This window comes from Globicephala melas, chromosome 15, assembly GCF_963455315.2.
Source record: "Globicephala melas chromosome 15, mGloMel1.2, whole genome shotgun sequence".
NCBI classification, from domain to species: Eukaryota; Metazoa; Chordata; class Mammalia; order Artiodactyla; family Delphinidae; genus Globicephala; species Globicephala melas.
Genome location: NC_083328.1, coordinates 86,057,265 through 86,084,386, shown reverse-complemented (window position 1 = coordinate 86,084,386; position 27,122 = coordinate 86,057,265). Strand labels below are relative to the sequence as shown.

Sequence of the window (27,122 nt, the reverse complement as noted above, 5' to 3'; positions counted from 1 at the left end):
GGGACGGCAGGGACCCCATCCTCTGAGAGGGACGTCAGGAGGCCTTCTGGTAGGTGGCCTTTCATCCAGGACCCGAATGACAAGAAGGAGCTAGGTGTTGGCGGGGGCACGGGCAGGCGAGCAGGGAAGGGCCCAGCTAGAACCTTCTAGAACCTCGCACTGTACACATGGAGGCGAGAGAGGACCCTGTCAGATCCCTGGGGTCCCCTTGGGCCCGGGAACGGGGGCAACGTGGTCCCAGGTTCCCCTGTCCCTCTGTCCTCGAGATCCTCCTGGATTGAAGCTCTGTCCGAGCGCAGGGGTGATGGGCCTGCCTGCTCCGGTTTCCTGCGGGGCCGCCCACGTCTGGGGAGGTGTTTGCAGGGCCATGGCCCCAGCTTGGCTCCTGGAGGCCAGTGGGCAGCCTGTTCGCAGGGTCCTGCCATCCGTCCGCTGCGCAGCCGGGTCTGCGGTGCCCGTGACGCTGATTTTACAGAGACGCGAGCCGTGCTCTGAGTGAGACCCAGCGCTCCCCATGGCAGCTTCCAAACTTGCAAACGCTCTGCGGCATCTCCGCAAAGACGGGGAGCGTCAGGGCGGGCTCCCCAGCACCCCCTTCCCATCCTGTCTGCCGCCAACCCGTGTCCCAGCCCACTGCCCCGCAGGGAGCCTGCAGCCGTGGCAGCAGGAAGGGCTCGCAACAGCAGGTTCCACCTGGTGAGGAGCCCCCGGCCCCTCGGTGGAGGAAACGGCCCTTCCGGGGGGCCGAGCCAAGGAAGGGACGGTGCCCCCACCACCCCCAGCTCGCCACCACCCCCAGCTCGCCATCACCCCCAGCTTGCCACCACCCCCAGCTCGCCACCACCGAATCTGTGTTTCCAGTGCCAAGAGAACGCACTTAAACTCTGCAACGGACGTCAGGGTAATCATCTCCACCCGGGACTGGGACGAGGTCCAGGGCCTCCCTGAGAACAGGCCAGGGACATGTCAATCGCTTTGGAGAGCGAGCGAGCTGGAGCGGGGTGGGGTGGTGGCTCTGGGACAGCCCGCACAGATACTGGCTGCCCCAGGCTGGGAGTGGTCGAGGCAGCCCCCCATCCCCACCCCATCTCGCTGGGCTGGAAGGAAGAGGAAAGAAGCGGGGAGGGGAGCAGGAAGTCGGAGGGCTGGGAGCCTGAGAGGGGAGCTCTAGCCTTGCCCAAGTAGCTGAGGCCCCGCGGCTCGGCTGGGCCGGCTCCTGGCTCCTGGGTCTCTGCCGCCAGGAGCCATTTGTGGACGTGTCTTTGTCAACAGGAGCAGAGCCTCCAGCTCCGGGCGCATCTCATCTCAAGGAGGAAGGTGGGTGGGGGCAGCACGAGGCTCTGGGGACCGGGGGTCGGGCTGGGAAGTGGGGGCGTGCAGCTGTGATGCGGGGGTCCCGCGGCTGGGCCCTTTCCTTGGCCAGATGACCTCAGCGTTGTCCTCGTGTGAGTGGCAGAATACTAATGGCACCCCAGATGCAGTGACCGTCCATCTGGTACAACAAACGTTAGAACGTGCCGGGAATAGAAAAGCACCCCGCCCTGCAAAGGGGCCCCCTTTCTCCCCCCTCAATCCCCATCCCTAAAACGATGGGCTCAGAAACCCAAAGGAGTAGCACTCCCCCCCACCCCCGCCCCCAGGCAGGACCAAGGACAGATACCGACACGGGATTAATAAGGACAAATCAATAAGCCCCTCTCCTCCCTCCACGGCACCTCCCCTGGCCTGGATCCCAGCTCCCTGAGGCTGAACGTCCAGCGTTCCCTTCCAGGAAGGGACGGAGGCTGAGAGGCTGAGGGCCCAGCTGGACCTCCCTGCGTCCATGAACCTGGACAGAGCAGGTGGTGCTGGGCTCTGCGGGGTGGACGGTGGCCTGGGGTCCAGCGGGGCCCCCAGAACCTAGTTTGGGGGTATCTCATCCACTCAGGGGTCCCACTGAGGATGGGTCCACGGTGGGTGCGGGCTTGCTGGCGGTTCCTGAGCTGTGGGCCGTGGCGCGTGAGCGGCCTTGGAATCTCAGGGGCCCAGTGCTGCTTGGAGGACACAGAGGACACAGAGGATGCTGAAGACGAGGGCCCCGCCCGCCCGTCCGCTGCCCGCTGCCCGGGGAATGTGCTGATTGAAAAATCCAGTCACTGGCCGAGGAAGCTTCCGTGCTCTGCAATAGGCTGCCGGGCCTGGGGACCCGAGTTCCCATTGTGGGCGCCCACCCACTCCCCCCGCCCCCCGATTCGGGCAGGCTGTGCATGTGGGTGGTCTGCCTTTCCTGCTGAGTCCCCTCCTGGGCAGGACAGCTGGGCACAAGATGGGGGTGGAAGTGGGCAGAGCCGGCCAGGCCCAGGCCCACGGAAGGCTGCCTGGGAAGATGGCATGCAGCTTCCACACGAGCTCCCTGTGCAAACTCGCCCAGGAAGTGGCCTGGGGCCCCCAGGGTCGTTGGCCTCCGGGTCTGCAGCTGGTCCTGCGCTTTGATTGGAGGTGCATGGGCTTCCTCTCCTGACTTCTGTGCTGGGCTTCAGCCAGCAAGCCACAGAGAGGCCCCACCCCGCAGGAGCTGTGCAGCCTTCCCGGGACCCTCCGCCAGGTCTCTGCTGCCGACTCTGTTTTCATCGCTGGTGGGGGAGGCCAGCCGCCTTTGCCAGCCTGCGCTTGTGGGAACTCAGGCCCCCAGGAAACTGGCCCAGAAGGTCCAGCGGGGGGGGTCCACCCTGGCCCAAGGGGCCCCAGCTGTGTTGCTTCCCAAGGAACCTGGGATGATGACGAAGTGCAGGTGGTCTCAGCTGGCGGGCAGGGGGCCAACCTCAGGGCTGGCATCCGGGGCAGACACGCTGACACCCCAGCCTGGCGCCCACTGTAGCAGGGAGCTTCCCTCGGTTAAGAACAGCCTGGGAAACGAGGGGCAGCGCCCCGCTTTACAGGTGGGGAGACTGAGTTGACGGGGGGTTGCCTGAGGCCTGTGGCCAGAGGGGCGGGATCAGGTCTGGGTCTGGGTCTCCTGGGTCACACACATGGGGCCACCAGGGCACATGCCCAGGGGTGGAGGTGACAATCGGGGGAGGGGCCTTCGCTCTGCCCCAGGTCCACAAGGAACAGACCCCTCACGTGGCCTGGCTGGTCAAGCCCGGGGGCCAGCAGGAGGCATGAACGCGGCCGTTCTCCCCTCCCTCGGGGCTGGCGGGGCCAGTTTCTGAGGACCAAGTTCCGATTTCCACCCCCAGGAGGGGCTCCTCCACGCCTTGGAGGTCCCTGGGCAGTGGGCAAGACTGGTCTGGGCAGGACGTGCCCGTGGCCTGCCCAGTGCCTCTTCCAGGACGACCTGGCAGCTGCGTGCCTCAAGGGGCTCAGGATCTGGACGGGGTGATGGACACCCTCAACCGGCGATTTGGGGCTAGGCCCAGAGCACACACCCCGCTGTGCTGACAGAGGGCAGGTCCCGGGGGGACCCCGGGGACACACGTGTGGGGTCGCACTAGACATGGTGGGAACCCACACAGGAGCGGCAGCTTGGGGTCCAGGCCTCACGTGCAGGAGGAGCCCCGACACGGCACTCGCACTGGCCCAGGGGAGCCTGGCAGGCTGTGCGGTCTCCCACCCCAGGCAGAGCGCCGCCTGGAACTGCAGGGCCAGGTTCAGGACCTGAGAGAGGACAAGGTGACTCAGAGGCGAAGGAGAAAGAGGAGAACCTTCCAGGAGGACTCAGGGCTCCCCTCGGAGGGTCACGAAGCCCCACCGGGCCTGCCCTCAGCCATTCAGCATGGCCCGCCCCCGCCCCCACCCCCTCCTCTGAGGGATGCTGTGACCCTCTGCCCCACAGGCGGGAGCCCGTGATCCTCCAAGCTGGGACTCATTAGCAGGTGGCCGGCTGGCGGGGACAAAGGGCTTTTCTGTGCCGCGGGCTGTCAGAACGTAATTCTTCAGGAAGAGCCGGACTTGCTGCCTCAGGGGTGACACGGCCGGCAGGCGTCCAGACACCTGCTGTTCCGGTCCTGGGTTAGGCCGTGGGGCACGAAGCCCTGCATGGGGGTCCTTGGGCATAGGGCCCCTGGGATGCTCTGCAGCCCACAGCAGGGCCCACAGGTGGCAAGGAGAAGGCCCTGGGTCTGCGCCACACCTGGCCTGGCCCGTGGGCCCCCTGTCTGGCCTCTGAAGGCACCTGAGTTGTATCCGGCTTCCAGCTCTTGGCTGTCGGCGCAGGGCCTTCCCTTGAGCGCAAAAGGGCAACTGGCAGGCGGTTCCCGTTTTATGGTCATTTCAGCGGCAGCAGCAACCTTTCAGCACCGGCCAGACACGGAGCCAGACACCAAGTGCCCGGCCGGCCCGACCCCTCCACCCTCACGACGGCCCCATGAGCGGGGACTGTTACCAGCCCCACTTAACAGCTGGGGAAACGGAGGTTCAGAGAGGTACCAGCCGGCAGGGGCCGTCAACCCCCGCCACGCCTGCTGGCCCAACAGAACACTTGGGGGCAGACGCGACGGCCAGGGATCCCATTCATCCCAGCTGCTTCCTCACCCTGAAGAGTGCTTCGCCCTCCTCTGGAGTGTGTTTATAGATAATTAACTACTTAGCAGAGAGGCAGGTGGGGGTGGGGTGGGAGGCAGAGGCACGCGGAGCTGTGAAACTGGAGGCTGGCCAAAGGTGGATCGATACCGTCTGAAAAGATGCTGCAAAGTGTCGTAGGACAAAGTCCAGCTCACAGGAATCCCGGCTATGGCAGCGGGGCCCCTGAAGGCGGGGGAGTGGGGCTGAGCCCCTGCCAGATTGGCTCCGAGGGAGAAGGGGCCTTGCAGCGCCCTGGCAGGAAGGGCACCTGTCAGCATGTCTGGCTCTGCACAGCACAATTCTCCACCAGGGCTGTGGGACGTCAGGGACACAGGCAACGAGGAGACTTGCTGGGGCAGCAGGTCCTGATCCTGGCACAGCACAGCTTGGGCTCGTGGCTGAAATCCAGAACCTGGAGGAGGGGAGGCCAGGTCTCCACTTCCTCTGTGCTACTGTCCACTCCTCCTTGCGAGGAGAACGTTCAGTGATTTCGAGCCCTCTCAGCTGCCCTCTCCCCTCTCTCCCACCCCTGGTCCCAGCGGCGGTGTGGCCTCTGGCTGGTCAGCAAGGACACCTCTCTAAGACACCTGGTTGGACCCACCTGCGAGTGGGGGAAGATGACGGTGCGTACCCTTTGGAGAAATGGCCCCGATTCTCACATTCCTCCTGCACTTGATGGCTTTCAAAACTTTTGCTGAAAGAAATGGGCAAAGAGAGAGACTCAAATATGGGCTTTCTCCCAGGAGCCCCAGGGAAGGCATTTGGTCACGACTGAGGCTGGAGGGGTGTGTGTCGGGGGCGGAGGGGTTGGGTGGTGTCGCTGTCCGTGGTGCTGAGAGCTGGGAGGCTGCAGGGGCCTGGGGGACGTGCCGGCGAGGCCTCTGGCCCAGGAGGATGGACATGTGTTTCCATGTAGCAGTCAGAGTGACCTGGGGGCTGGACACAGTGCCCCTTCCTCGGGGCCTCACCGTAGTGTGTGCTGGACCAGGGCTCCCACTGAGAGATTCGATCCCAGGTCAGGCCAGGATCTTCCTAACAGCCCCCGAGAGATGGTGCCAGGGCCCACGTGGGGCTCTGGTGGGGCGTGGTCCCCTGTGTGTGTGTGGGGAGGTCCCACTGCAGGACTGGCTGCGGGGGCTGCTTCGGGGGGTGGGCGCGATCTCCGACCTGAGGGAGGGCAGGGTGGCCTGCGAGGCCCCAGGGAGGTGAGGCCAGTAGGTTCACTTCAGATCCAATCCTGACAGATGATGGGGAAAGGATGAGGAAGGAACAGACAGTCTCTGAACCCTCCCCAGATCCCAGCATCCTTACTCCTGCCTGGCCCAACGTGGTCACCATCCCTCCCTCCTGGGCAGCACCTGCCCGGACGCCCAGCACCAGCCCCAAACACCTGGATCCCCTCAGGTGTGTGGGGTTCAGCCAGGGTGGGGTTGACGTGTGACGCAACAGGGGCCCCCTCTGGACCCAGCCTCCCTTATGCCCTCTTGCCAGGCACCCACTCACCCACTCTCCATCCACCCACGCGTTCAACACGTTTACCAGCCCTACTACGTGCCGGGCATGTGTGCAAAGCCTGAATCCTCCATTGTTGGCGGGGGGCGGGGGCAGGGGAGGCCGACAGATGTGACATCAAGGGGGTGAAGGGCACTAGGAAGAGAGGCGAAGCACGGCCACGGGGCAGAAGTGGGGGGCGAGAAGCTCATCCCCACAGTCCATGTGGGAGCACCGGGCTTTTCACGTGGCCCCTCTCAGGGGTGTTTGGGTCTTAAAGGGCCTGCGTGGCTGGGTCCGGGGCTGAGGGAAGCAGGAGGGCGGGCCTGGGAGGGGGTCCGTCAGCCACCCCTCCCCTGTGGCTGGACCCGGCTGAAGGGCTGGAGGAGGAAGTCCCCCAGGGGTGTGGGTGTACAGGCAGGACACCTCCTCCTGGCCCGCTGAGTTCACAGTGCTGCCCTTGGGCTCATGTGGGGTCTGCTGCTGACGCCCCCCCTCCCCCCCACCCCCTGTCGCCTCCCAGGCCTGCCCTCCTGCCTCCCTCAGCCCGGGACCCAACCTAAGTCCCACCTTTAATTCCAGTCCCCGTTTATGCCAACAACTGGTTACCATGGCAATGTCCTTGGGACAGGGTGGAGGCTGGAGGGGGCAGCAGAGGGAGCGGGGAAGGCCGTTTCTGCAGAGAAGACTTTTCACACTGGCCAGCAGCCTGGCACCGGCCGGGGGGGCGTGCGGGGAGGGGTCTTCGGGGGCCTGCTCCACACCCTTCCTCCTCTCGGCCCCACCCGGGGTCAGCTCAGAGGGCACCATTCCTGCCACAAAGGCTCCAGGACGCAGGGACGCGGAGGCACCTGTTCCCCAAAGTCGTTTTCAGTCGTGTATGAACTGGGGGTTTTCCTTTCCTCTGAAACAGCAGTTTCAGGAGCAGCGGGAGGGAGGGGCCTGGCGGCCTGGAGTAAGCACTAATTCAGCTCCTACGACAGGACTAGATGATGACTAGCTTCCTGCAATGAGTGCTTCCCAGCCGGGCGCAGGTGGGGAGGGAGGGCTGTGCAAAGTAATGAGTTAGGCCCGATTAATCTTGCTGCATAAGCAAGTCTGTGGGGAAAGGCAAACAAGGTTGGACAGATGTGTGTGAACATGTGCATGCGACGCCCCCCTGGGTCCACCGGGGCCCCAAGCACCGTGCTAACCCCAGTCTGGCCTCAAGCGCCAGGAGGGATGGGCCTGCTGGGCTCTCTGGCTGGGCTCACCCGTGGGAATGGCCATTAAGGCCCACCTTCTCAACTGCGTGCGCTGGCCCCGGTGCAGGGAAGGGCTGCAGAGCTGACCTGGCTGTGAGCAGCTGCAGGCTCCTGCCGAGAGCCCAGGCCCCTCTCCCCGTTCAGCCCCAGCCACCGGGCGACGCCAGCACCCGGCCCAGCCAGGATGCCAGGCTGGGTGGGGGCCTGGCAGATCTTCTGCCCGAGTGCTTGGGCAAAACCAGCTCTTAAAGTCCGAGGCCTCCTGAATCAGGTTGCCTGGGGATGGCTGTCAGCAGATGGAGATGGGGGCCTCGGCCCGGGCTGAGTAGCCTCTCGGCGGGGGGGGGGTGCCAGAGTCTGGAACTTAAGCAGACTCCCAGGCGATTCCCTGTGCAGTCCCCAGGGCTGCATTCCTGGGTGCCCCTTCCTCCGGGAAGCCTTCACAGATTGGGCCAGATCACCCTCTCTCCTCTGACTTCAGCCTAACATTCTCAGGAGCACCCAGATTTCACAAGTCCCGAGAGATGAGCCTAAAGGCAGAGGCTTGAGGAAGCATCCCCATCCCGAAAGGCGTGGGGACTGCCGCAGGGCGACGGGACAAGACAATCTCGCCTTTTCAGCCAGAGAAACCCCGTCCACACCTCACCTTCCTGTGCTGCCAAGTGAGGGAACCCCTGCTTCCCAGGTGCTGAGCTGGTTAGAGGAGACTTCAGAGGGACCTGGAGCGTGGCTGGCCTCTACCACCAGGAGAAGGTCGCTGAGCAAGGTACCTTCTGTCCCGGGACAGCACAGAGCGGGGGCAGACAAGGGACCCCGCCGGGAGTCACCAGGGCTCATCCCCCACGCCCGCCGTCCCTTCTCTGTGAGGGGGAGCTTCGCAGGTTCTGAGCCTCGTGTGGCCGAGTGCTCTGCTGCGTGTGGGGAGCGGTCCAGGAGAGGCGGGGGTCGGGGTTGGCCCTCCTCACCCCCCTGCACGCAGTCAGCCGTCGGCCAGGCCTGTTCCCCAGCTCCTGGTTCAGTGCAACTCTTCACCTTAGAGAACCTTCTGGTTCCTGGTGCAGAGCTGGCTCGGGGAAGGGGCCCAAGGGTGTGAGAGGAACCCAGGGTTTGCACTGGGGGTGGGGGCTGAGAGGGAGGAAGTCTGTGGGCTGGTCCGGGGCGGGCTGTGCGCTGGGGCTGGCAGCCCAGGAGGTCGCCCAGGGGGCAGGGCAGACCCTGGGGAGCTCCAGTCTGCAGGGGCACAGGCCAGCCCTGGGACATGCTACGTCTGAGGCCGGGGAGGCCAGGCTGCAGGCCCTGAAGCTGGAGGGCCCACTTGGAGCCCCGGTGGTGACTGCATCACCGCGGCACGCGGGCAACTCCTCTGCGCATTCCCTCACTGGGACACACAGGAAACCGAAGGGCCTGCCTCATAGGGCTGCTGTGGGAGCCGGGCCTCAGTGGCCTGGGCCAGCATCTAGGAAGCCCACGGACAGGGTGAGGGTGACCGTCACTGTTGACACTGGCCACTGCTCAGGGCCAAGCTTTTGGAAAGCTCTATTTACAGGCACCAGCCAGAGTGGATAGACAGCTCCCGAGAGGCGAGCCCTGGAGGCCTCAGAGCAATTCTGCGAGGTGTGATGAGCTAAACCTGGGACCAGAGTGCGTGAGAGCTGGGGGAGGGGCAGGAGAGCTGGGGGAGGGGCAGGAGAGATGGGGGAGGGGGAGAGGAGGAGAGCGGAGCCAGGGGAGACCAGCTGGGAGGGGCGGGGGGCGGGGGCTGCGGAGGGGCGGGGCCTTCGCTGACGGAAGCTGCTGCCTTGGGACCAAGCCTGCTACTTGCCGAGCATCGCCTGTGAGGGGTGGGGACGAGGGGCTCGTGACCCGCATTCAGCCCCCTCAGGGGCGGGGCGCCGACTCAGGAGGAGCGCGGGGGCAGCTCCAGCCCCTCTTTCTCTGCCTTCATCCCGGGACCCGAAGTCTCGGTTTGGAGGCTGGGTTCTCCCCCCACCGCCCCCGCAGAGCCCCCGGCGCACGGCGAACAGGGATGGCTACGGGGCTCGCGTTTCTGCGGAGCGGCGACGAGTGTGTGCGCCGCAGACTGTGGTTCCGCCGCACAAGCGGCCCCTCCCGGCCCCTCCTCCGAGCACCTGCTGCTCTGCCGGCGGTCACCTCGACCCACCTGAGGGCGGAGCCCCTGCCGGGTCGTCCAGCGCGCTGCCCGGGCATCTCGGTTGCGGCCGACATTGTTCAAGACTAGTCCGGGGGCGCCAAGGGTGTGTTCTCCAGGCACCTGGGCCCGAGGCGCTCCGGGGCCGCCCCTCAGCCGCTGCCCACCGCGCTTGGGATGGGGGCTGCCCTCACGCCGGCGCAGGCCACCCACTCGCAGGCCGCGCAGAGCGGGGGGCGGCGGACCCCGGCCCAGGCCGGACCTGGAGGCAGCAAGAGGAGGATTCGCCCGGGGCGGGGGCGTTAGGGTCCTCTCCGACCCCGAAGGGCGGGCCGCGGGGCCGAGGCTCCCCTGGACGCTTCCCGGTTCGCCAGGGACAGGCCGATGGGGGTGGACTGTGTCCTGAACGCCTGGTTGGGGAAGACCTGTGATTTCCAAACTGCAGAGCGGGGCGGGGGTGATGAAGTTAACCAGACCGTGCGGGGCTCCCCTCCTGGCGCCCGGAGACCCTGGGTGCGCGTCCTCCCTCCAGGCAGGCGTTGGAGGCGCTGGGCTGGGGACGGGGAGGGGGGTCAGTGTCTCGTGGTCCGCGAACCACACCGCGCAGGGATTCCCCAGACGCACGCAGTGACTACCGGGCCCCCACTCGTGGCTCGGGCACGTCCCCAGCCGCAGGAGGTCGAAGGAAACTTTGGCCCTGCACGGGCAGAGCGCAGCCTCCGCGCCCCCTCTCGGCTCGCGGTCCGTTCCCCCTCCTTCCCCCTCCGATCCTCGCCCTCCTTCCCGCTCCCTCCTCCTCTCTCTCCCCCCCTCCTCCTCGCCTGCTGGAGGCGGGCAGGTCCGGGCGGGGCCGCGCCGCTGAGCCCACAGCCCCGCGCTCCCGGCGCGGTAGCCGCCGCCGCGCCTCGCGGGAGAAGCGGCCGAAGCAGGCCCGGCGGACGGAGCTGCCCGCGCGGCGCGGGGGACATGAAGTTGGGCTCGCGCGGAGCTCGGAGCAGGGGCGCGGCGGGGCTGGGAGCCGCCCGCATCTAGAGCCCGCTCGGTGCGCCATGGAGCTCAGGGGCCCGGGGGCGCCGCCGCCGCAGCTGCTGCCGCCGCTGCTGCTGCTGCTGGGGGCCGGCCTCTTGCCTGGTAAGTTTCGGGGCGCTAGAAGGACCCCCTTTCGCCCGGTTCAGGGCGGCCTCGGACCTCCGGAGCCAGAGGAAGGGAGGCTCCTGGATGCGGTCCCAAGCCGCGGGTGTGCGCAACGGGGCAGCCGCGGAGGCTACCCCCACCCCCACCCCCCCCCTCCAGACGCAAAAGGCTGTCCTGCGGCGAGGGCTGAGCCAGGCAGGGTTTGGGTGGGTGAGGGGGATGCTGTTTCAAGAGCTGGACCCAGAAGCTCCAACTTGGATGGAGAGAGGCGCGGTCCATCTCCCCCCTCCCCCACCCCCAGTTATCCATTGTGCCAAATTTCCTTGCACACTGCATGGTGCCTGCCCACCTCCCCCCTGCACCGGGGTTTAGGGAATCAGAGGGGTGGCCTCTGCCCTTGGCAGGGCCCCACCCAAACCTGCTCCCCCAGGCCCACTGGGACAGGGGAAGTTCTAGCCCCCCTGCTCCCCGTTCCCTGGGAAGCCACCTTCCTATTTCAGGGGTGAGTGGAGTGTAATTCTCTGGCCTCCCCAGTGAGGAGTAGGCTACCCCTTACTGTCAGAGGGACCAGGCTGGGGCTCTGGGTTGGGAGTGAAGGGTCCTGGGGGTCTAGGACTGATCCCAGGGGTGCTTGTGGATGCCCTCCTAATGTCCATCCGTGACTCCCAGGTGAGCAGGACCGAGCTGAGAGGAGCAGAGCGGCAGGGGTCTCCTGTCCCCCTCCTCAAACCCCCGCCCCCCCATGCAGTGGTCCCAGCGAAGTTGCCCAGGAGTGGCAGGGAAGCCCTCAGGCCACAGACTGGCTGATGGGCAGGGCTGAATGGGGGGTCGCCTCCCCAGGCTCACTCCAGACCTGATCATCGAGGGCAGGCTGTGTGTCCGTCCAAGAACACAGGGTGCCAGGTTCATTGTCGGGGTTTGCACTTAAAGTACCCCTTACATGTCAAAGCACGTTTTTTTCTTGGGTGATTGCTGGTGGATGCCACAGCCAGAGGAAACAGGCTCTCGGTAGCTGGACCCTCACTCTCCTTTCTCCATCTCCCTTCCTGGGTCTGCCCCCGCCGCCCTCTGCCCCCTCCTGTCCTGTGGTTACCCCCACCTTGTACTTCGAGGCAAGGTTCTCAGGACTCTGCTGGTGGCTAGAGATACAGTCCCTCCCTCCCATAGTCACAGCCTGATGGGGACGCTTCCAAATCAGCCCTTATCATACCAGTTATCTACTTTCATGGTGAGGGGCACCATGCTAGGAAAGCTTCCCTGAGGAAGTTACAGACCCCCTGACAGACCCAGGGGGTAGGGGAGAAACTGCGGCTGGAAGTAGGGCAGCACGTGCAAAGGTCCTGAGGTAGGAGGGACGTGCTGTGAGAAGCTGGAAGAGAGCCCAGGTGCTGAGCACGGCCTGGCAGGAGGCCCAAGGGGGCATCCTGGACGGCCACCATCCCCTGCCCCTGAGCCGCGCACCTGCTGGTCCCCGCAGTGAGCAGCCATGTGGAGACCCGGGCCCACGCGGAGGAGCGGCTGCTGAAGAAACTCTTCTCCGGCTACAACAAGTGGTCCCGGCCCGTGGCCAACATCTCGGATGTAGTGCTTGTCCACTTTGGCCTGTCTATCGCGCAGCTCATTGACGTGGTAGGTGATGAGGGGGTGGGGTGGGGGGCAGTGACCTGAAGGGAGCACCCGTGTCTGGGAGGGGCTGGCCTGGAGGTGGCCCTGGGGCTGGCGGGGGCAGGGGGGCTGTATGAGCTGGGAGGGCCGCATCGGAGCTGCACATGGACTGTGTGTGCCCCAGCCCCGCCTTAGCCCAGAACACACGCCTAAGCAAGCCGGGAGGCAAGGCAGGTTCTGTGCGACACCCCTAAGCCCTGCGCTTTCCATGTAGAAAAGCTCAAAGGGCCAGATTTGCAGCAGGGGGTCCAGGCTGTCATCTTCAGAGGCAGAGAGCAGAAGTACCTCTGTGGGGCCAGTGGCAGAGTTTAGGGCTTTTGTGTAAGTCGTGCTACTGCGTGGGGTGAGGTGAGGCCGTGCGGCACCCTGGCAGCACCCGGACCTCCACCTGGTTCGGATGTGTTTCCCTTCCTGGTTGGGGACCAAGGCAGCTGCTGGGAGGAGGGGTCCAGCCTCCGAGTAGCCACGGCTCTGGAGGGGCCGGGGCGTCCATTTGGGGTGGGAGCCCGTCCTGTGGCTGGGTGGTAGCTGCGCAGCCTGGGGCAGGGTCCCAAGGGCCTTGGAGGGTGGGCTCTGGCCTGGCAGGGAGGGCGGCCTCTGGGAGCCTGGTTTCCTGGCCACGAGGAGGCCCAAGGCCGCCTGGGTTTGGGCTGGGGTCTCCAGCCAGCTCTGCTTCCACAGAGGAAGCTGTGCAGCTGCAGGAGGCTGTAGGTCTCTCCAAATGCCCACCCTACGCCCCTGCCGGGACCCCAGCCCCAAGTGGGCTCCGTGAGCGGGGAGCCACCAGTTTTGGAGTCTGGAGGCCCTGGTTCCTGGCTCATGCCAGGTGTGTTGGGTGACCCTCAGGGTCCTGCTTTGCTCACCTGTGAAATGGGATGAGTGTGACAGCTCCATCTGGGGCTGAGCCGGCCACATCCAAGGGGCTCTGGGAGGTGGGAGGGGCGGTAGCCACACTCACGCGGACAGAAAGGGCCACGCTTGGGCCCCATCAGCAGAGCGACCCGGTCAGTGCCCCTGCCCCGGCCTGTGCCCTCAGGCCTCCTGGAACCAGGCCTTAAATGCTTCCCGCAAAGTACTCCTGGCTGGGGCGCAGTCAGAAGACAACTCAGGAGGGCAGGGGTCCCGACCCACTGCATTTGCAAATGCTGTTCCCAGTGGCGGCTGTGGCTTCATGTTCTGGGTCGGCTGCACCGTGGCCGGCCCCCTACCTGAGCTCCTGGGGCTGTCTCATCCGCCCCCCTGCCACGTCGCAAAATCCGCCCCACATCACCGCTTTTCCCCGGTTTGCCCAGGAGAGACAGCCTGTAGCACACCAGCTCCGAGACACCAGCGAGGGACCCACCCGAGGCCCCGCGGCAGCACCAGGCAGGACAGGAGCTGCTCCCAGGCTCTGCTGTCCGCAGCCACGCTGGCCAAGGGCACTCCTGCACACGCGTGTGTGCTGACAAGACGTCCTTGCCCATCTGGGTGCTGGTCGTTTGTGGAAGGGGCGCCTCCCTGCCCCACTGTCTGTGGGGCTCGGGTGTTTGCTGCAGGTCTGTGCCCCGGTGCAGAGTGCTTGTGTGTGTGAGTTCCCGCCTGCAGAGGAGGCTGGGGAATTCCTGGGCGCTTCTGGGCCCGGGCTGGCGTTGCAGGCGCCGGAATGCACAGAGGGCACCTCAAACAGGTGCCTGGGGGGACAGCTGCGCTGGGGGGGCGGCTGGCACGAAGGGGAGGAGGCCAGGCCCAGCCACCTAGAAGCTTGTTCTGAGCCTGGGGGTGGGGGCTGGGGCAGAGCCTGGCAGGCTGTCCCCGGGGGGAAGGGCAGGGACGTGGTGATGGGGGCCGCACCGCGGGGCTGCACTGCCAAGGTCGAGGTCGTTGGACGTGGTGTCTGGGCCCCACTCAAGTCACACTTATCGTCAGTGTCCTCTGGCAGCCCGTCCCAGGTGGCCCCGAGAGAGAGCAGGACCAAGGGCGGTGCCTGGGCCGCAGGAGATGTCCCCTCCTGTGAGCTGGCTGATGGGGGCTTGTCCCCTGGGGGAAGCAGGAGGGGAGGCTCCCAGGGACACCAGCTCACACCCCCGGCCCTGGGCACTTTGCTTGCTTGACCACCCTTGGTTTCTTCGGCCTCAGCAGTCGTCCCAACGGCCTGTGTGTCCCTGGTCTGGGGCAGATGGGGGCAAAGCTTGGGCCATCAGCAAGTCGGGGAAGGCTCGTTCAGGCGCTGCTCCCCACACCCTGTGTCCCGTGTCCAGTCCCTCTTCCCCCAGGGAAAGAGCCCCTGCCTCTCTGGTCCCCATGGGCTCCTTGCTCTCTGAGGGGACCCCCCATCAGCTGCTGAGTGTCCTGCCCCAAACTTTGGGCAAGGAGCCAGCCCCCAAGCCCAGCTGCCCTCTGAGTGGGCTGGGTGTGGCCATGGTCCCTGGAGGCTGGTTCAGAGTGGGGTGTGAGGACCCCTACGTCCCTGCACGGAGCCTGGCGGTCTTCTCCAGAGGCCTCCAGCCTCTGCTGGGCCTGACTGCCCGTCCGTGAACCCGGGAGGGCTGTGAAGTTGGGGGAGGTGCAGAGGCCAGAAGGAAGCTCACAGCGTGTGTGGTCTGGCCCTTCTCACCTGGACAGGTGCCCACTCAGTGACCTGGAGAGGGGCCTGCTGGGTCTCCTGCTCCCACCTCACCTGTTTTAGCTCCTCACCTTCAGGTCCTGAGGCTCAGGCCCTGGGGGGCAGTTTGGCCAGTGAGTGTGTTGCCCTGGTGCAGCAGGAGGGGCAGACGCCAGCTCACCTGGAGCCCATCCGCAGGGCAGCTGCCCCGCCAACCGGGACGGAGCAATGCAGGTGGGCAGGCCCAGCACGGCTGCCTGGGAAGGGGCGCCGTCTCTCTTCCCCTCAGACCCTTCGGTCGCTGGAAGGGGGGACGGGCCTGGCCACCAGTGAAGTCAGTTGAATGTTATCCTCACTTTCCTTCTGGCCCTGAGTCCCCTCCGGGCCCGCCATCCTGGCCTTGGTTGCCTCCAGGGACAAGGCGCTCACTCCCTCCTGAGGTCCCCCACTCGCCACGTTCAGCCCTGGCCCATCCTTTTGGGTAAGGAGACTCGGCCAGAGAGACGTGTCCTGAACCCGAGGGCATCACAACCTGCCTTCTTCTTGTTTGTGTCCTAGGATGAGAAGAACCAGATGATGACGACGAATGTGTGGGTGAAGCAGGTGAGTGGGAGGGAGCCCCCACTGCCCCCCGCCCCTCCCCCCGCCCCTCCCCCTCACCGCCCCCCCAACCCCGGCTTCCCCCAGGAGTGGCATGACTATAAGCTGCGCTGGGACCCCGCTGACTACGAGAACGTGACCTCCATCCGCATCCCCTCTGAGCTCATCTGGCGGCCGGACATCGTCCTGTACAACAAGTGAGCCCGGGGTTCTTAGCCGGCAGGGTGGCAGGTGCCCGGGTCCAGCCGTGCTCCGGCCAGCAGCTCTTCCAGGGCCGGTGTGAGCAAGAGGCAGGCGGCTTATGTGGGCTGAGGGCGGGCTCGGAAGCAGGAGGAGTGAGTAAAGGAGGGTGCTGAGGCCTGGGGTGTGGGGGGCGGGCCCATGAGCAGGCAAAGTGGCAAGGAGACGGGGTCCTGGGGGCAGCAGTGGCGCCTGGGGGCTCCATCCCTGCCCAGGCTGGGGCAGGGGCCTCGGTCACTCACGGACTGGGAAGGGGTCCGAGCTCCTCCCAGGATGACTGCAGGCCCTGCAGCTGCTCCCCCTCAGGCTGGAGTCCTTTCCAGAGTCAGTCCCTGTCTGGGGAAAGTGGGCCCTGCACACGCAGCGGACCGCATCGGGGAACAAAGGCCGGGAGGTGTAGGGGAGGAAGCCCCAGACCGGCCTGCCCATGCCGGCTCGCTGCCCGCGCCCCCGCCCTCCTCCTGCCCCTCTGTCTGTGCTCGCAGTCTCCCCAGACCCGCTAACCACACTCAAGCAAACAGCCTCTATCTGGGCCGCTGTCCCTGGCTCTGAAGTCTGATCTCTAGGAGGATGTTTCTGTGCTGGGGGCCGGGGTGTCAGGGGCGCGGCTGTGGCAGACACTGGGCTCCAGGGGCCGGGGTGTTAGGGGCGCGGCTGTGGCAGACACTGGGCTCCAGAGGGCTGGCGTCCTTGAACTTGTCCTTTCCCGGGATCCTCAAGGTGTCCCCGACCTCGGGGCAGCCTGGTGCCCTCCCGCGTCCCCGCGTCCCTGCTGTGTCATTGCCGGGCCAGCTTACCCTGAGCTGAATCCACAGGGGCAGATGCAGACTCGGGCCTGGGTGGCGGCAGTTCCACAGCACTTACAGCTACAGCCAATGGAAGCACTCGGTCCCCTCTGGTCCCAGCCGTCTGCCCAGAGCCCTGCCCTCCCCCCAAGACTTCAGTGCTTCCGCACAAAAGCCCTCCTGGGCCCCCAGGCTTGGGCCTGACCTACAAAATGCTGCTGTTTGATTAAGAACGACTGGGCTTCTCTTCCAGCTTAACTGATTCCAGTAATGGCCGTGGGAGAGCGGCCGCACATGGAGGAGATGGGTTTCGGGGCTGCATTAAGGGGGGGCTGCTCGGGGAATGGAAGGCGGGGCGGGCTCTCCGCTCTCCCTCTGCAAGCTGCCCGGTCTGATCCTGCGCCCTGGAGTTCTCCAGCCGCCCGGGCCCCCCGGGTCCACGCTCAGCTCCCCCAGCCCCCTGCCCCGCTGGGACCTGGCACGGAATACGCCTCGTGGCTCTTTGATCCAGAACATAGGTACCAGGGTCAGAACTCCGGCACCCAGGGGAGCGTGGTCAGGACTGCTCTGGGAGCCACACAGCCCCTGGGACGGCAGCCCAGGAGTGGGACCGCCACCCAAGCCCCCTCCTTTTCTGGCCTCCTTACCAAGACCCCTGGGAGGTAGCGGCATGGACCTCCAGCTTCTCTTGGGAATGGAGATGGGCACCAAGGTCCGCTCTGGATGGGGCTGGGCGTGGGTGAGGACAGACCCCAGAGCTGGTGGCTGACGCTGGCCGGACGGCCACTGAGGAGGCCTGTTTCCAGGGGCAGCGGGTAGCTGACGGCCAGGGCCGCGTGCACTTGAGTGAGGCTGAGCGGTCAGCGCAGGCTGCTGGGCGGGGGGAAGGGTCGGGGGGTGCTTTTCTGATAGCTTTGGGGCACCCCTTCAAGGCTGGAGGGCGTGCACGTGAGGCCATGCCACCCACTGGGGGCTCCCCTGCGTCGGCCTGTCAGTCAGAGGGTCTCACGTGGATGGGCGTCTGCGGCCTGGAGCAGGGACGGGGCCAGCCGGCTCGGGCTGCCCTTCTCCCACGTGTGCTGTCATACGGTCCCGCCGTCCACACCCCTGGGCTTGCTGGGGACACAGGAACCAGCTTGGGGGGGGGCGGGACTTCGTGCAGCGGTGACAGGTAGTGACAGCGTGCCCTGGGGAAAGCTGCTTCTTCCTGGGGCTGCGCTAGGCGCCGGGTCCCACGTGCAGAGCCCTAGGCCCTCTGAGGACCTGGCCGGGGCCGATGTGCCCTCCACACACGAGTGTGAAGACACGGGCTTGGTGACTAGCGTCCGGTGGCCCTCAGTGCTGGGGCCAGCTGTCTGGGGGGTGTCCTGGGGGGAGGAGGCGAGCTCTCCCATCAGCGTTTCAGAGCCGAAGCGGCAGGGCTGCTGGAGGGGCTGGGGGAACGGCTGCTGCCCCAACCGGCCTGTGGGCACCACATACGGTCGACGTGGGCAGCGCAGGCCTCGTGGGGAAACAGGCCGACACCCCAAGGCCGAGGGAGAGGCAGGAGGGCTGAGGGCCTGGGGTCCATGTCCTGCCTGGGGTGGGCCCAGACTGGTCTTTGCCTCGTTGGGCCTTGGAGTCCTCACCTGTGCAGGAAGGGGGGTCCTGCCTCTAAGTTTGGGGGGTGGGGTCAATGGGGGGAAAACACCAGTCTGGAGCACGAGAAGGTGGCCGGACAGGTCCGACTTCTGCCCAGCTCTGGGGTGACCGCAGGGGACGAGCTGCTCTGCGTGCTACCCAGGGGCCACTTGTGTGCCTGGGGCCCCTGATGTGGTGTGGACGGGCTTTCCAGCCCCCAAATAATCACGGTCATCACCACCATCAAGCTTGGGCGTCAGGCGCGGTGTGGGCCGCTGAGACGGTCTCCACGGAGCATCGCCCCCAGGGTAGGGGTGGTGACAGCGATGCGGGCAGGGGAGCAACGAGCCCAGGGCCGCCCCGTCCTGGGCGAGGCCACTGCGAAGTGGGGGCGCGTATGGCGGGCGGGGGGAAGACAGCTTCCGGGCCGCGGGTGCCGGGCACCTCACCCACGCCCTCTGTCTCCCACCCAGCGCGGATGGGGACTTTGCCGTCACCCACCTGACCAAGGCCCACCTCTTTCACGACGGGCGGGTGCAGTGGACACCGCCGGCCATCTACAAGAGCTCCTGCAGCATCGACGTCACCTTCTTCCCCTTCGACCAGCAGAACTGCACCATGAAGTTCGGGTCCTGGACCTACGACAAGGCCAAGATCGACCTGGTGAGCATGCACAGCCACGTGGACCAGCTGGGCTTCTGGGAGAGCGGCGAGTGGGTCATCGTGGACGCCGTGGGCACCTACAACACGCGCAAGTACGAGTGCTGCGCGGAGGTGTACCCGGACATCACGTACGCCTTCGTCATCCGGCGCCTGCCGCTCTTCTACACCGTCAACCTCATCGCGCCCTGCCTGCTCGTCTCCTGCCTCGCCGTGCTCGTCTTCTACCTGCCGTCCGAGTGCGGCGAGAAGGTCACGCTGTGCGTCTCCGTGCTGCTCTCGCTCACCGTCTTCCTGCTGCTCATCACCGAGATCACCCCGTCCACCTCGCTGGTCATCCCGCTGATTGGCGAGTACCTGCTCTTCACCATGACCTTCGTCACGCTCTCCATCACCATCACCGTCTTCGTGCTCAACGTGCACCACCGCTCCCCGCGCACGCACACCATGCCCGCCTGGGTCCGCCGCGTCTTCCTGGACGTCGTGCCGCGTCTGCTCTTCATGAAGCGGCCGTCCGCGGTCAAGGACAACTGCCGGCGGCTCGTCGGGTCCGTGCATGAGGCGGCCGGAGCCCCGCGCTTCTGGCCGGAGCCCCGGGGGGAGCCCGAGCTCAGGAGTAGGGGCCCCGCCCCGTCCCCAACCCCGTCCTGCGGCCCGGACTGGCCGGCCTGCACGTCGCCCTCAGACCAGGCCTCTGCTCTGCGGCCCTCAGAGGCCGAGAAGGCCGGCCCATGCCCCTCGCCCGGGCCCTGCCGCCCACCCACTGGCACCCCGGCCCCAGGGCTCGCCAAGGCCCGGTCCCTGAGCGTCCAGCACGTGTCCGGCCCCAGCGAAGTGGCAGAGGGCGGCGTGAGGTGCCGGTCCCAGAGCATCCAGTACTGCGCGCCCCGAGAGGAGGCCGCCTCCCCAGCCGACCGCCCGGCGGACGGCTCCCCTGCCTCGCTGACCACGGCCCCCTCGGCCGAGCTTCCGCCCCCAGACCAGGCCTCCCCCTGCAAGTGCAAGTGCAGGACGGAGGCGGAGGCACCAAATGCCGCGCTCAAGGCCCCCGGCGCCAGCACGCCACCCCAGCCCCTGTCGCCAGCTCTGGCGCGGGCGGTTGAGGGAGTCCAGTACATCGCAGACCACCTGAAGGCGGAAGACATGGACTTCTCGGTAAGTCCGCGCCACGGCCGTGCCGGACGGGCCCCGCTGCCCTGTCCACTCTGAAGGAGGGGGTGGCCAGTGAAAGACCCAGAAACCAGGTCCCAGAGCCGGCTGCTCAGCTTGGAGGCCCCCCACCCCCACCCCGCCGTCTGCTCCCTCTGCCCCAAGCCTCCGAGACCAGCGGGGGTCCCTGCGGTGACTGAGTGGCTGGCAGAGAGCAGAGTGGATCTCGGGCACCCCCTTGGGGCTTCAGGGCGCAGGGATCCTGCAGGCGGGGGTGGGGCTGCCAGCACCATCTGTACCTGGGGAGCGCCTCCCCCGATCTCGAGCACCCCCCACCCCGCCAAGGGCTCCCGGAGAAGGACTGGTGGGGGGGTCTGGGCCCTGGGGTTGGGGTGAGAGGGGCTGAGAGGAGACAGGAGGGGGCTGAGTGGCTCAGCGGCCTGGCGGGGGGAAAGGAGAATTCAGGCCTGGGACACAGCCCTGCCTCTCTGGCCGGCGCCCCTGTGCCCAGCTGGGGAGAGGGCGTCCGGGGTCTGGGGGGGCAGGGCGGGTGCTCGGACATGGCTGAGACTCAGGGCCCCGTGGAGTCGGTGGGGGGTGGCAGTGGGGCTGCTCCCCGAGGCTCAGGCTCCACTGGCCACGTCGTGGGTGCCTGTGAGGGTGGGTCCAGGCTGGCGGCCGAGCCCCAGTTCAGGGCATGGGCAGAGACAGGCGGGCAGGGGGAGGGCACTGGTCAGTCAGCTGGTCATTACCGGCTGCTCAACCTGGGCATCGGTTATGCTGTGTTGACCTCGCCCCGCATTAGCTTCTTCTTGCCCGTGACATGGACCCTGGGTGCGGGCGTGACACTGCCGTTCCCTCCAGGAACCTCCTGGTCCCTTTGCTTCCTTGGGAATGGCCCGTGATCGTTTCCCGGACATGCGTGATCCCTGGGGACCGTCTGTCCCGTGGCTGAGCCCCGCCTCCAGCAGTGAGCCGGTCTCCCTGTACCGGCTGGTCATCCCCCTGAATCCCAAGGGGCTGTGAGGCCACCTGGGGGTTTCTGGAAGGTTCCATCTTGCAGCCAGCTCTGGAGACGAGAGGACCTCTGGCTCTGGTGAGGGCTTGAGGGCCTGCTGAGCAGAGACTGATGCCTTTGAAGTGCCACCAGGATCTCGGGGGCCCAGCGGTCCTCAGCGCAGGGCCGGCCCCTCGTCCCCAGACCCCTCCACCAGCATCGCGGGCCTGGCTGTGGCGACCTGGTTCTGGTTCTGGGCATCGTCCCCGGGCTCTGGGGAGCAAAGCGACTTCACAGGAACCAGCCTGGGATCCGGGCTGGGGCAGCTTTGTCTGCGAGTCTTTCATCCTGGGAGGAGGGGAGGTTTGAAAGGTAGCGCGGTGGCCACGCGCCGCGGGGCTGCTTCCCGGAACAGAGGGTCCTGGTGCTCCCTCGCTTATAGTGACCCCGTTTGCTCTGGTTTCCTGAGAATAAACTTTGGCTTAAAACTATCAGGACGCCTCTGATTACTTTAAAAATCAGAGCACGAAACAGCAGGGAGAAGTCTTCTTTCCCTCGACGGCCCCCAAATGGGGTGTGACAAGCCTGCCCTTGCCCAGGCCCATCAGACCCACTGGCGCCTGGCTGGCCTGAGCCTGGGGGCCGCATCCTTTCTGGTCACTCAAGGGCTGACAGCTGCCCACCCAGGACCCACCTGTGGCCTCCCTGAGCCTTTGCCCTGGGGTCACACCAGGTGGAGGCCGGGACCTGCTCGCCCAGTGTGGACGTGTAACCACGGCCCATCCTGCGCCGCCCTGGGCCTCAGGGTCCCACCTGCAGACGGGATGGTGCAGTCACCTTCCTCGTCGAGTCCAAGGGAGCAACCACAGGTGATGTGCTCAGCGTGTGTGCAGCCACTTCAAGCCCGGGGTCCCCCGCTTGCCCTTGCATGGAGCCCTCTGCCCCGGCAGCTGCCCGGCTCAGAGGCAGCACAGGGCTGTGCCCGCCTTCACATGTGACCCTCACCCTCAAGCGGCTTTAGGGACAGAGCCGAGAGACCCCCTGACCCATGAGGGGCTCAAGCCACATAGGCAGCCGGCCGTGAGTGCCACCCCCGGGGCAGGGGGCAGGAGTGAAGGGCAGTTGGGACTCAGCTGTCACTCCTGGGACGCCGTCCACCGTGGAGCCTGCCCTGGGCTTTTTGTTGGAGGCCAGGCCCCGTTGCTCAGGCAGCTCCTGGCTCTTGCCCTGCACAGCCAAGGGGCTGTAGGTGCCCCCTCCCTGCACCTCACTTGCCCACCTGCAAATGGGGGTGTACTGGCTGGTCCCCACGGTGCCGCCAGCTTTAGCGAACCCAGAGCACGTTACACTGTGACAGTGCGGACCCTGGCATCCCTCCAGAGGCATCACTACCATCTTGGAGCTCAGGCAGGTGAAGTCAGGTGGGGCCACCATGCTGGACCCTGTCCCCTGCAGTGGCTCTGCGGTCCAGCCCCCGTAGAGGGCATCGACCCCGCAGCCCACTGCTTCTGAGCCCGGACTTGAGCTGGACAAGCCGTTTCTCTGTGGCCCCTTTCCACCTCTCACCCCAGTACAGGTGTGCCTGTGACCTTGGAGGCCAGGATAGGAAGAGAGCTTCTAGAAGGTTCGCGCTGCGGTGAGGCCTGAGGGTGCGGCCGGGAGTGACCATGTGTGTCTGTCCGCAGGTGAAGGAGGACTGGAAGTGCGTGGCCATGGTCATCGACCGCATCTTCCTCTGGGTGTTCGTTCTCGTCTGCCTGCTGGGGACGGCGGGCCTCTTCCTGCCGCCTTGGCTGGCCGGCATGATCTAGGGGGCTCCCCGCACTCGATGCGGCCATGCCACTCACCAGATTGCCCCCCATCATCTGTCTGCTGTGAGATGGCCTTGGAAGCTGCCTCCTGGGGACCTGCCCGGAAGGCTGGCAAATGCCTGTCTATCTGCAGGGCGGCGTATCCGGAGCATGGTGACATGATGGCCTCCCGCCAGGACGCACGTCTGACCGCTCTCGGCAAATGTCCCAGCAGCCCTGACTGTCCCAGGGCCACGCCCTGTGGCCACGCTCAGCCCCTCTCAGCCCCCAAAGCCCCTCTTCCCTGTGGGATCCCCGAGGCCCAGGCACTGAGCCAGGCCTGGCTGCCTCTCCCACCCGGGCCTGGGGCACCCGTGGGTCCTCAGACCTGCTCTCTCTGACCCCAGAGGCGAGTCAGCAAACATTCGAACCTCATTTGCCAGGGAGGGTCCAAGCAGGGATTTTCTTTTGGTCTGTTCTGAGTAGATTAATGAAAACCCAGATTTTCTGCCTGCGGGGCCTTGGGGATGGAGTGATGAGACGTGGTCCTGCTCAGAGGAGAATCCAGTGGCAGGTCCCCCTCGGGGGAGGGATCCCCAGCCCCAGGGAGTCCAGATGTCTGCCTTCCAGGGGTGCCGGGGGTCTCGGGCCAGCACTTCGCAGGGGCCTGTGATGCCCCCAGACCCCCGTGGGCCCTGGTACTTTGTGAGGGACCCAGAGCCACGTTCAGGACTGGGCTCCCCGACACCTCCCGTGGGTTCCCCTCTGGGGCATAGACACAGGTAGGACTTCCCTGACACAGTAGCCATGGTGACCTGGGGGGACCCGAGGACAGCTCATCTGGCCGACTTGGAGACCCTCTGGAGTGTGGTCCCTGGGGGTGGAGCCCCTGAGAAACATCAAGGGGGTGGAGGGGACCCTCCACAGGCCTCCCCCCAGCCCAGGAGCCCTACATCACACCATGCGGGGGCTGCCCTGCCCGAGGTGGTGGGGGGAGGTGCGCGGGCAATGGCCCTGGGGGCCCAGTGTCCGCCCACCCCAAGGCTAAGCGCTGGGCGGCACCAACAGTGTCCCTGGAGACTCTGGGGAAACACTAGCCCTGGGGTTGGTGTCGGGGTGGGCGAATGCTGCCCCCCATCTTCTGATTCTTCCAAACCTTCAGGCTCCAGGTGCCAAGGCGGGTCCTGGACAATGTGGCCCCTCCCCCAGGAGTGGCACCTGGGTGGGGGGCCCCCCAGGCCGAAAGAATCGCTCCCCCTTTATGGTCAAGCTCCCACCTCCCCAGACCCCACGCATGGAGGGTGTGGCTGGCAGGTTGGAGCTGGCCCCCTTGGAGCCCTGGGTCTCCCCACTCCCCAGGCTGTGCCTGGGTCCCGCACAAGGTGCTGGAGAGGATGGAGGGAATAATTTAGTGAAGTTCAGAGATGCTGCTGTAGAGGTGCAGCTGGAGGGCAACGCCAGGTCGGAGGAGGCTGGAGCCTGCAGCCCCCCCCACCCCGCCGCCTGTGAAGCTCGGGACGGCCCCCTGGACATCCAGGCCCCCATCTGCCCATCTCGGATCGGCACCTGCCTCCTGGGGCCATTGGGGCACCAATCCCAGGATGCTGGGGGAGAGCCCGGGTGGGCGTTCCCCAGGACCCAGGACCGGGCGGCGGAGCGGGGGAGGGCCAGGCCCCCGAGGACGCAGCCAGGACGCAGATCTCAGATGTCAGCGCCTCAATCCTCCTTACGTAAGCGGGTCCAGCGCCAGATACGGGGCAGCTGTGGGGAGCCCTGGGGGTGCCCAGCTGCAGATGCTCTTTTCTGGGTCGGGAGACAGCAGGAGCCCCAGGGATGGGGATGCTTCCCCTTTCTGGTTTCCGCCTTTTCTGTTTTTTGAGACCCAAACACAAGTCAGAAAATCTGCACACACAATACCTCGCCCACATTCCCACCGAATTAACCGTGACCGCTACTGTGCGGTATTTGCCTCCAGGTTTCTGTTTGGTTTGTTTTGATTGACATGAAATTTACCTATGACAAAACACCTGGTCTTACGCCCTCAGATCAGTGAGTTTTACTAGATTCGACCCCAAGGCCCCCATCCCCCAGAGCCCCCTCCAGCCTGTGCCCCGGTGGCAGTGATGGCTCTAGTTTCCTCACCAGAGTTGGTCTCTGCCTGTCCCTGACCTTGGTGTGAGTGGAACCCCCCGTTCTCGGCCTTTCTGTCCTGGTCTTCCACCAGGTGTGGTGCGGTCAGCACCCACCATGGCTGTGTCTCCATCCATAAACAGTTTTGTCGTTAGTTGCTGAGTCGTGTTCTGTCCAAATAAAGTAAAGCAAGTCTGTGTCTCTGTCACCTGTGCTGGCCTCTGTCCGCTCATTCTGACTCAAGCCACTGTGTGCAGGTCCCGCTGGGTGTCCTCCTTCTTTTAGCGTTGACTGTGTTTCATTTTCTGTGTCTTGTGATGTTTTGACACCTTGGGGGCCTCACACACCTGGGAGAGGGTTGTTTCAGCACCATTTGTTGAAACACTGACCCTTCTACATTAAAATGCCTAAAAACAGTTTCCTCGTATATTTTCCGTGCTTTTTAATGGCTTTTGGTCCAGTGTGGGTTACTCCATCACGGCTAGACGTAGAAAGCAATCTTTTGAAGGGTTAAACTCCCCGCTCTTGGTTGTAATTTCTGCTACACTGGGATATGGTTAGGCCGTCTCTCTGATTTTTCTGTTTGCATGTGTTCTGTCCCCCTACATACAAGAAAACTTGATCTCGTTGGCTAATCTTGAAGGTTATGTGTTCAGTGTTTTCCCTCCTGGTGGCTGCTCCTAACTTACAGAGTGTTGGTGTCTTTCAAGAGCTTAACAAGATGATATGAAAACTGTCTCCATCATGCCTCCCACCTCCAAAGAAAGCAAGCACCTCGGCTGCCTCAGGGATTCTGGAACAGCCTGGAATCCAGTCTAGGTTGCCACCGATGTGATGGTCTGGGGAGGGCTTGACGATTCTGTGAACGGCGAATGTCACTAGGGTTTTACTTACCTGGGATTTTCCGTGTATCGGGCCTGAGTGCTGGTTACTTTCCCTTTCTGCAGAAAACGTCACCAACCAGATTTCAAAGAGGATCCCCTGTGACGTGTGACCTGCCTTCTCAGACTCTGTGGGCCTCAGAATGTATTTTCACCCTGTTCGTTTCAGTAGTAATTCTGCTGGGCATAAAATTCGAGCCTTTCCCCTTCAACACTCTGGGGTCATTTCCCCCACCTTTTGACGTAGGGCGACTCTTGTCTTTTTGTAGAAAAGCGTTTAAAGAATTTCCCCACCGTCTTTGTTTTTTTGCATCAGTGAATCTAAGGGTATGTTTTAAAAGTCGGTCCCACTTCGCCCTCTGAGACTTTCCATCTGGGATTTTAAATCCTTCTCTAATTCTCAAATCTTTAAAAAAGTACTTCTTTCAACATTCTGCCCCCTCCATTGACTTCCTGTTTCTTCTTGGAGCCCCTCATGAGGATGCAATGCTTTTTCCATTTTTATCCTCCCCGGAGCCCCTGGGTGGCTTCTCTCCCCCGAATCCCACAGCCTGTCTGAAGTTGGGCCCGTAATTACTGAGCCTGCCTCACCGACTTTATTTCTCCTTTTGTTTCCCACGCCACGTTTCCTCGCACCTGTTCATTTCAGCTCCATGTTATTACTACCCGTCCTTCCCTCTTTGAAGATACCGTAATTTTAAATTAATGGACGAAAGGGGACCCGCATTCGCCTTCAACTCCCGAGACCTGCTCGGCGGTCGTGCGGCTCACATGTCGCGTTTCCCGTTAACTCATCTCCCAGACCCGGGAGCAGCGCTGCGCGTGTGAATGTGCGGAAGCACGTGTGCCCACGGGGAGATGCATGCACGCGTGTGTGTGCGCGCGGGGAAATTGGGGAGGGACGTTTACTGTCCTGTGAGGGCTTCATGTCAGCCCTCGAGGCAGCTCAGACCGTAAAGGGCCAGAGGCGATGCAGGGGCCAGTGCCCACTCCTGCCCATCTCGCCCTTGCTGTGGGGGCGTCGCCTGCCTCCTGAGCAGGTGTTCCCCGGCTCTGGAGCCTTCTCCTCTGCCCCTTGCCAGCCGCATCCTGACAGGTGGTCTCCGGCAGCGTCCACCCCCTCCTGCTGCTGCCCCCGGCCCTCCCCGCCCAGCCTTGGAGACACGAGAGATTCAGTCCTGGGATGAGCCCAGTCTGTTTCACTGCTGCTCTGAGATGGCAGCACCCACACTCTGCCCCCGTGAACCCCACTCTCGCCAACCCACCCAGCCCCTCCCCCCACCACCTGGCTGCTCTTGGGCCCCTGGACCCCACCTCGCCCAGGGCTCAGCCCCCACCCACCCCTTCCAAGCCATCACCTCCCCAGTCCAGCCACCTCCATGCCAGCGGGCATCCCCCCCACCTGGCCACCTGCACTCTCATCTATCTACAGGTCGTTCACACAGACGCCAGGTCACGGCAGCC

The 27,122-nt window shown here is 65.0% G+C and overlaps 1 protein-coding gene across 1 annotated transcript; it reads left to right on the top strand.

Annotated features, from left to right (window-relative positions):
* The first annotated feature begins 9,069 nt into the window (after positions 1-9,069).
* CHRNA4 (cholinergic receptor nicotinic alpha 4 subunit) lies at positions 9,070-25,943 on the top strand. Its single transcript, XM_030841599.3, is given in 7 exon segments — positions 9,070-9,994; positions 9,996-10,557; positions 12,038-12,189; positions 15,365-15,409; positions 15,494-15,603; positions 18,525-19,866; positions 22,543-25,943. Coding segments are annotated over 7 exon segments (2,445 nt in total). The 5' UTR covers positions 9,070-9,886; the 3' UTR covers positions 22,669-25,943.
* Positions 25,944-27,122: the final 1,179 nt, after the last annotated feature.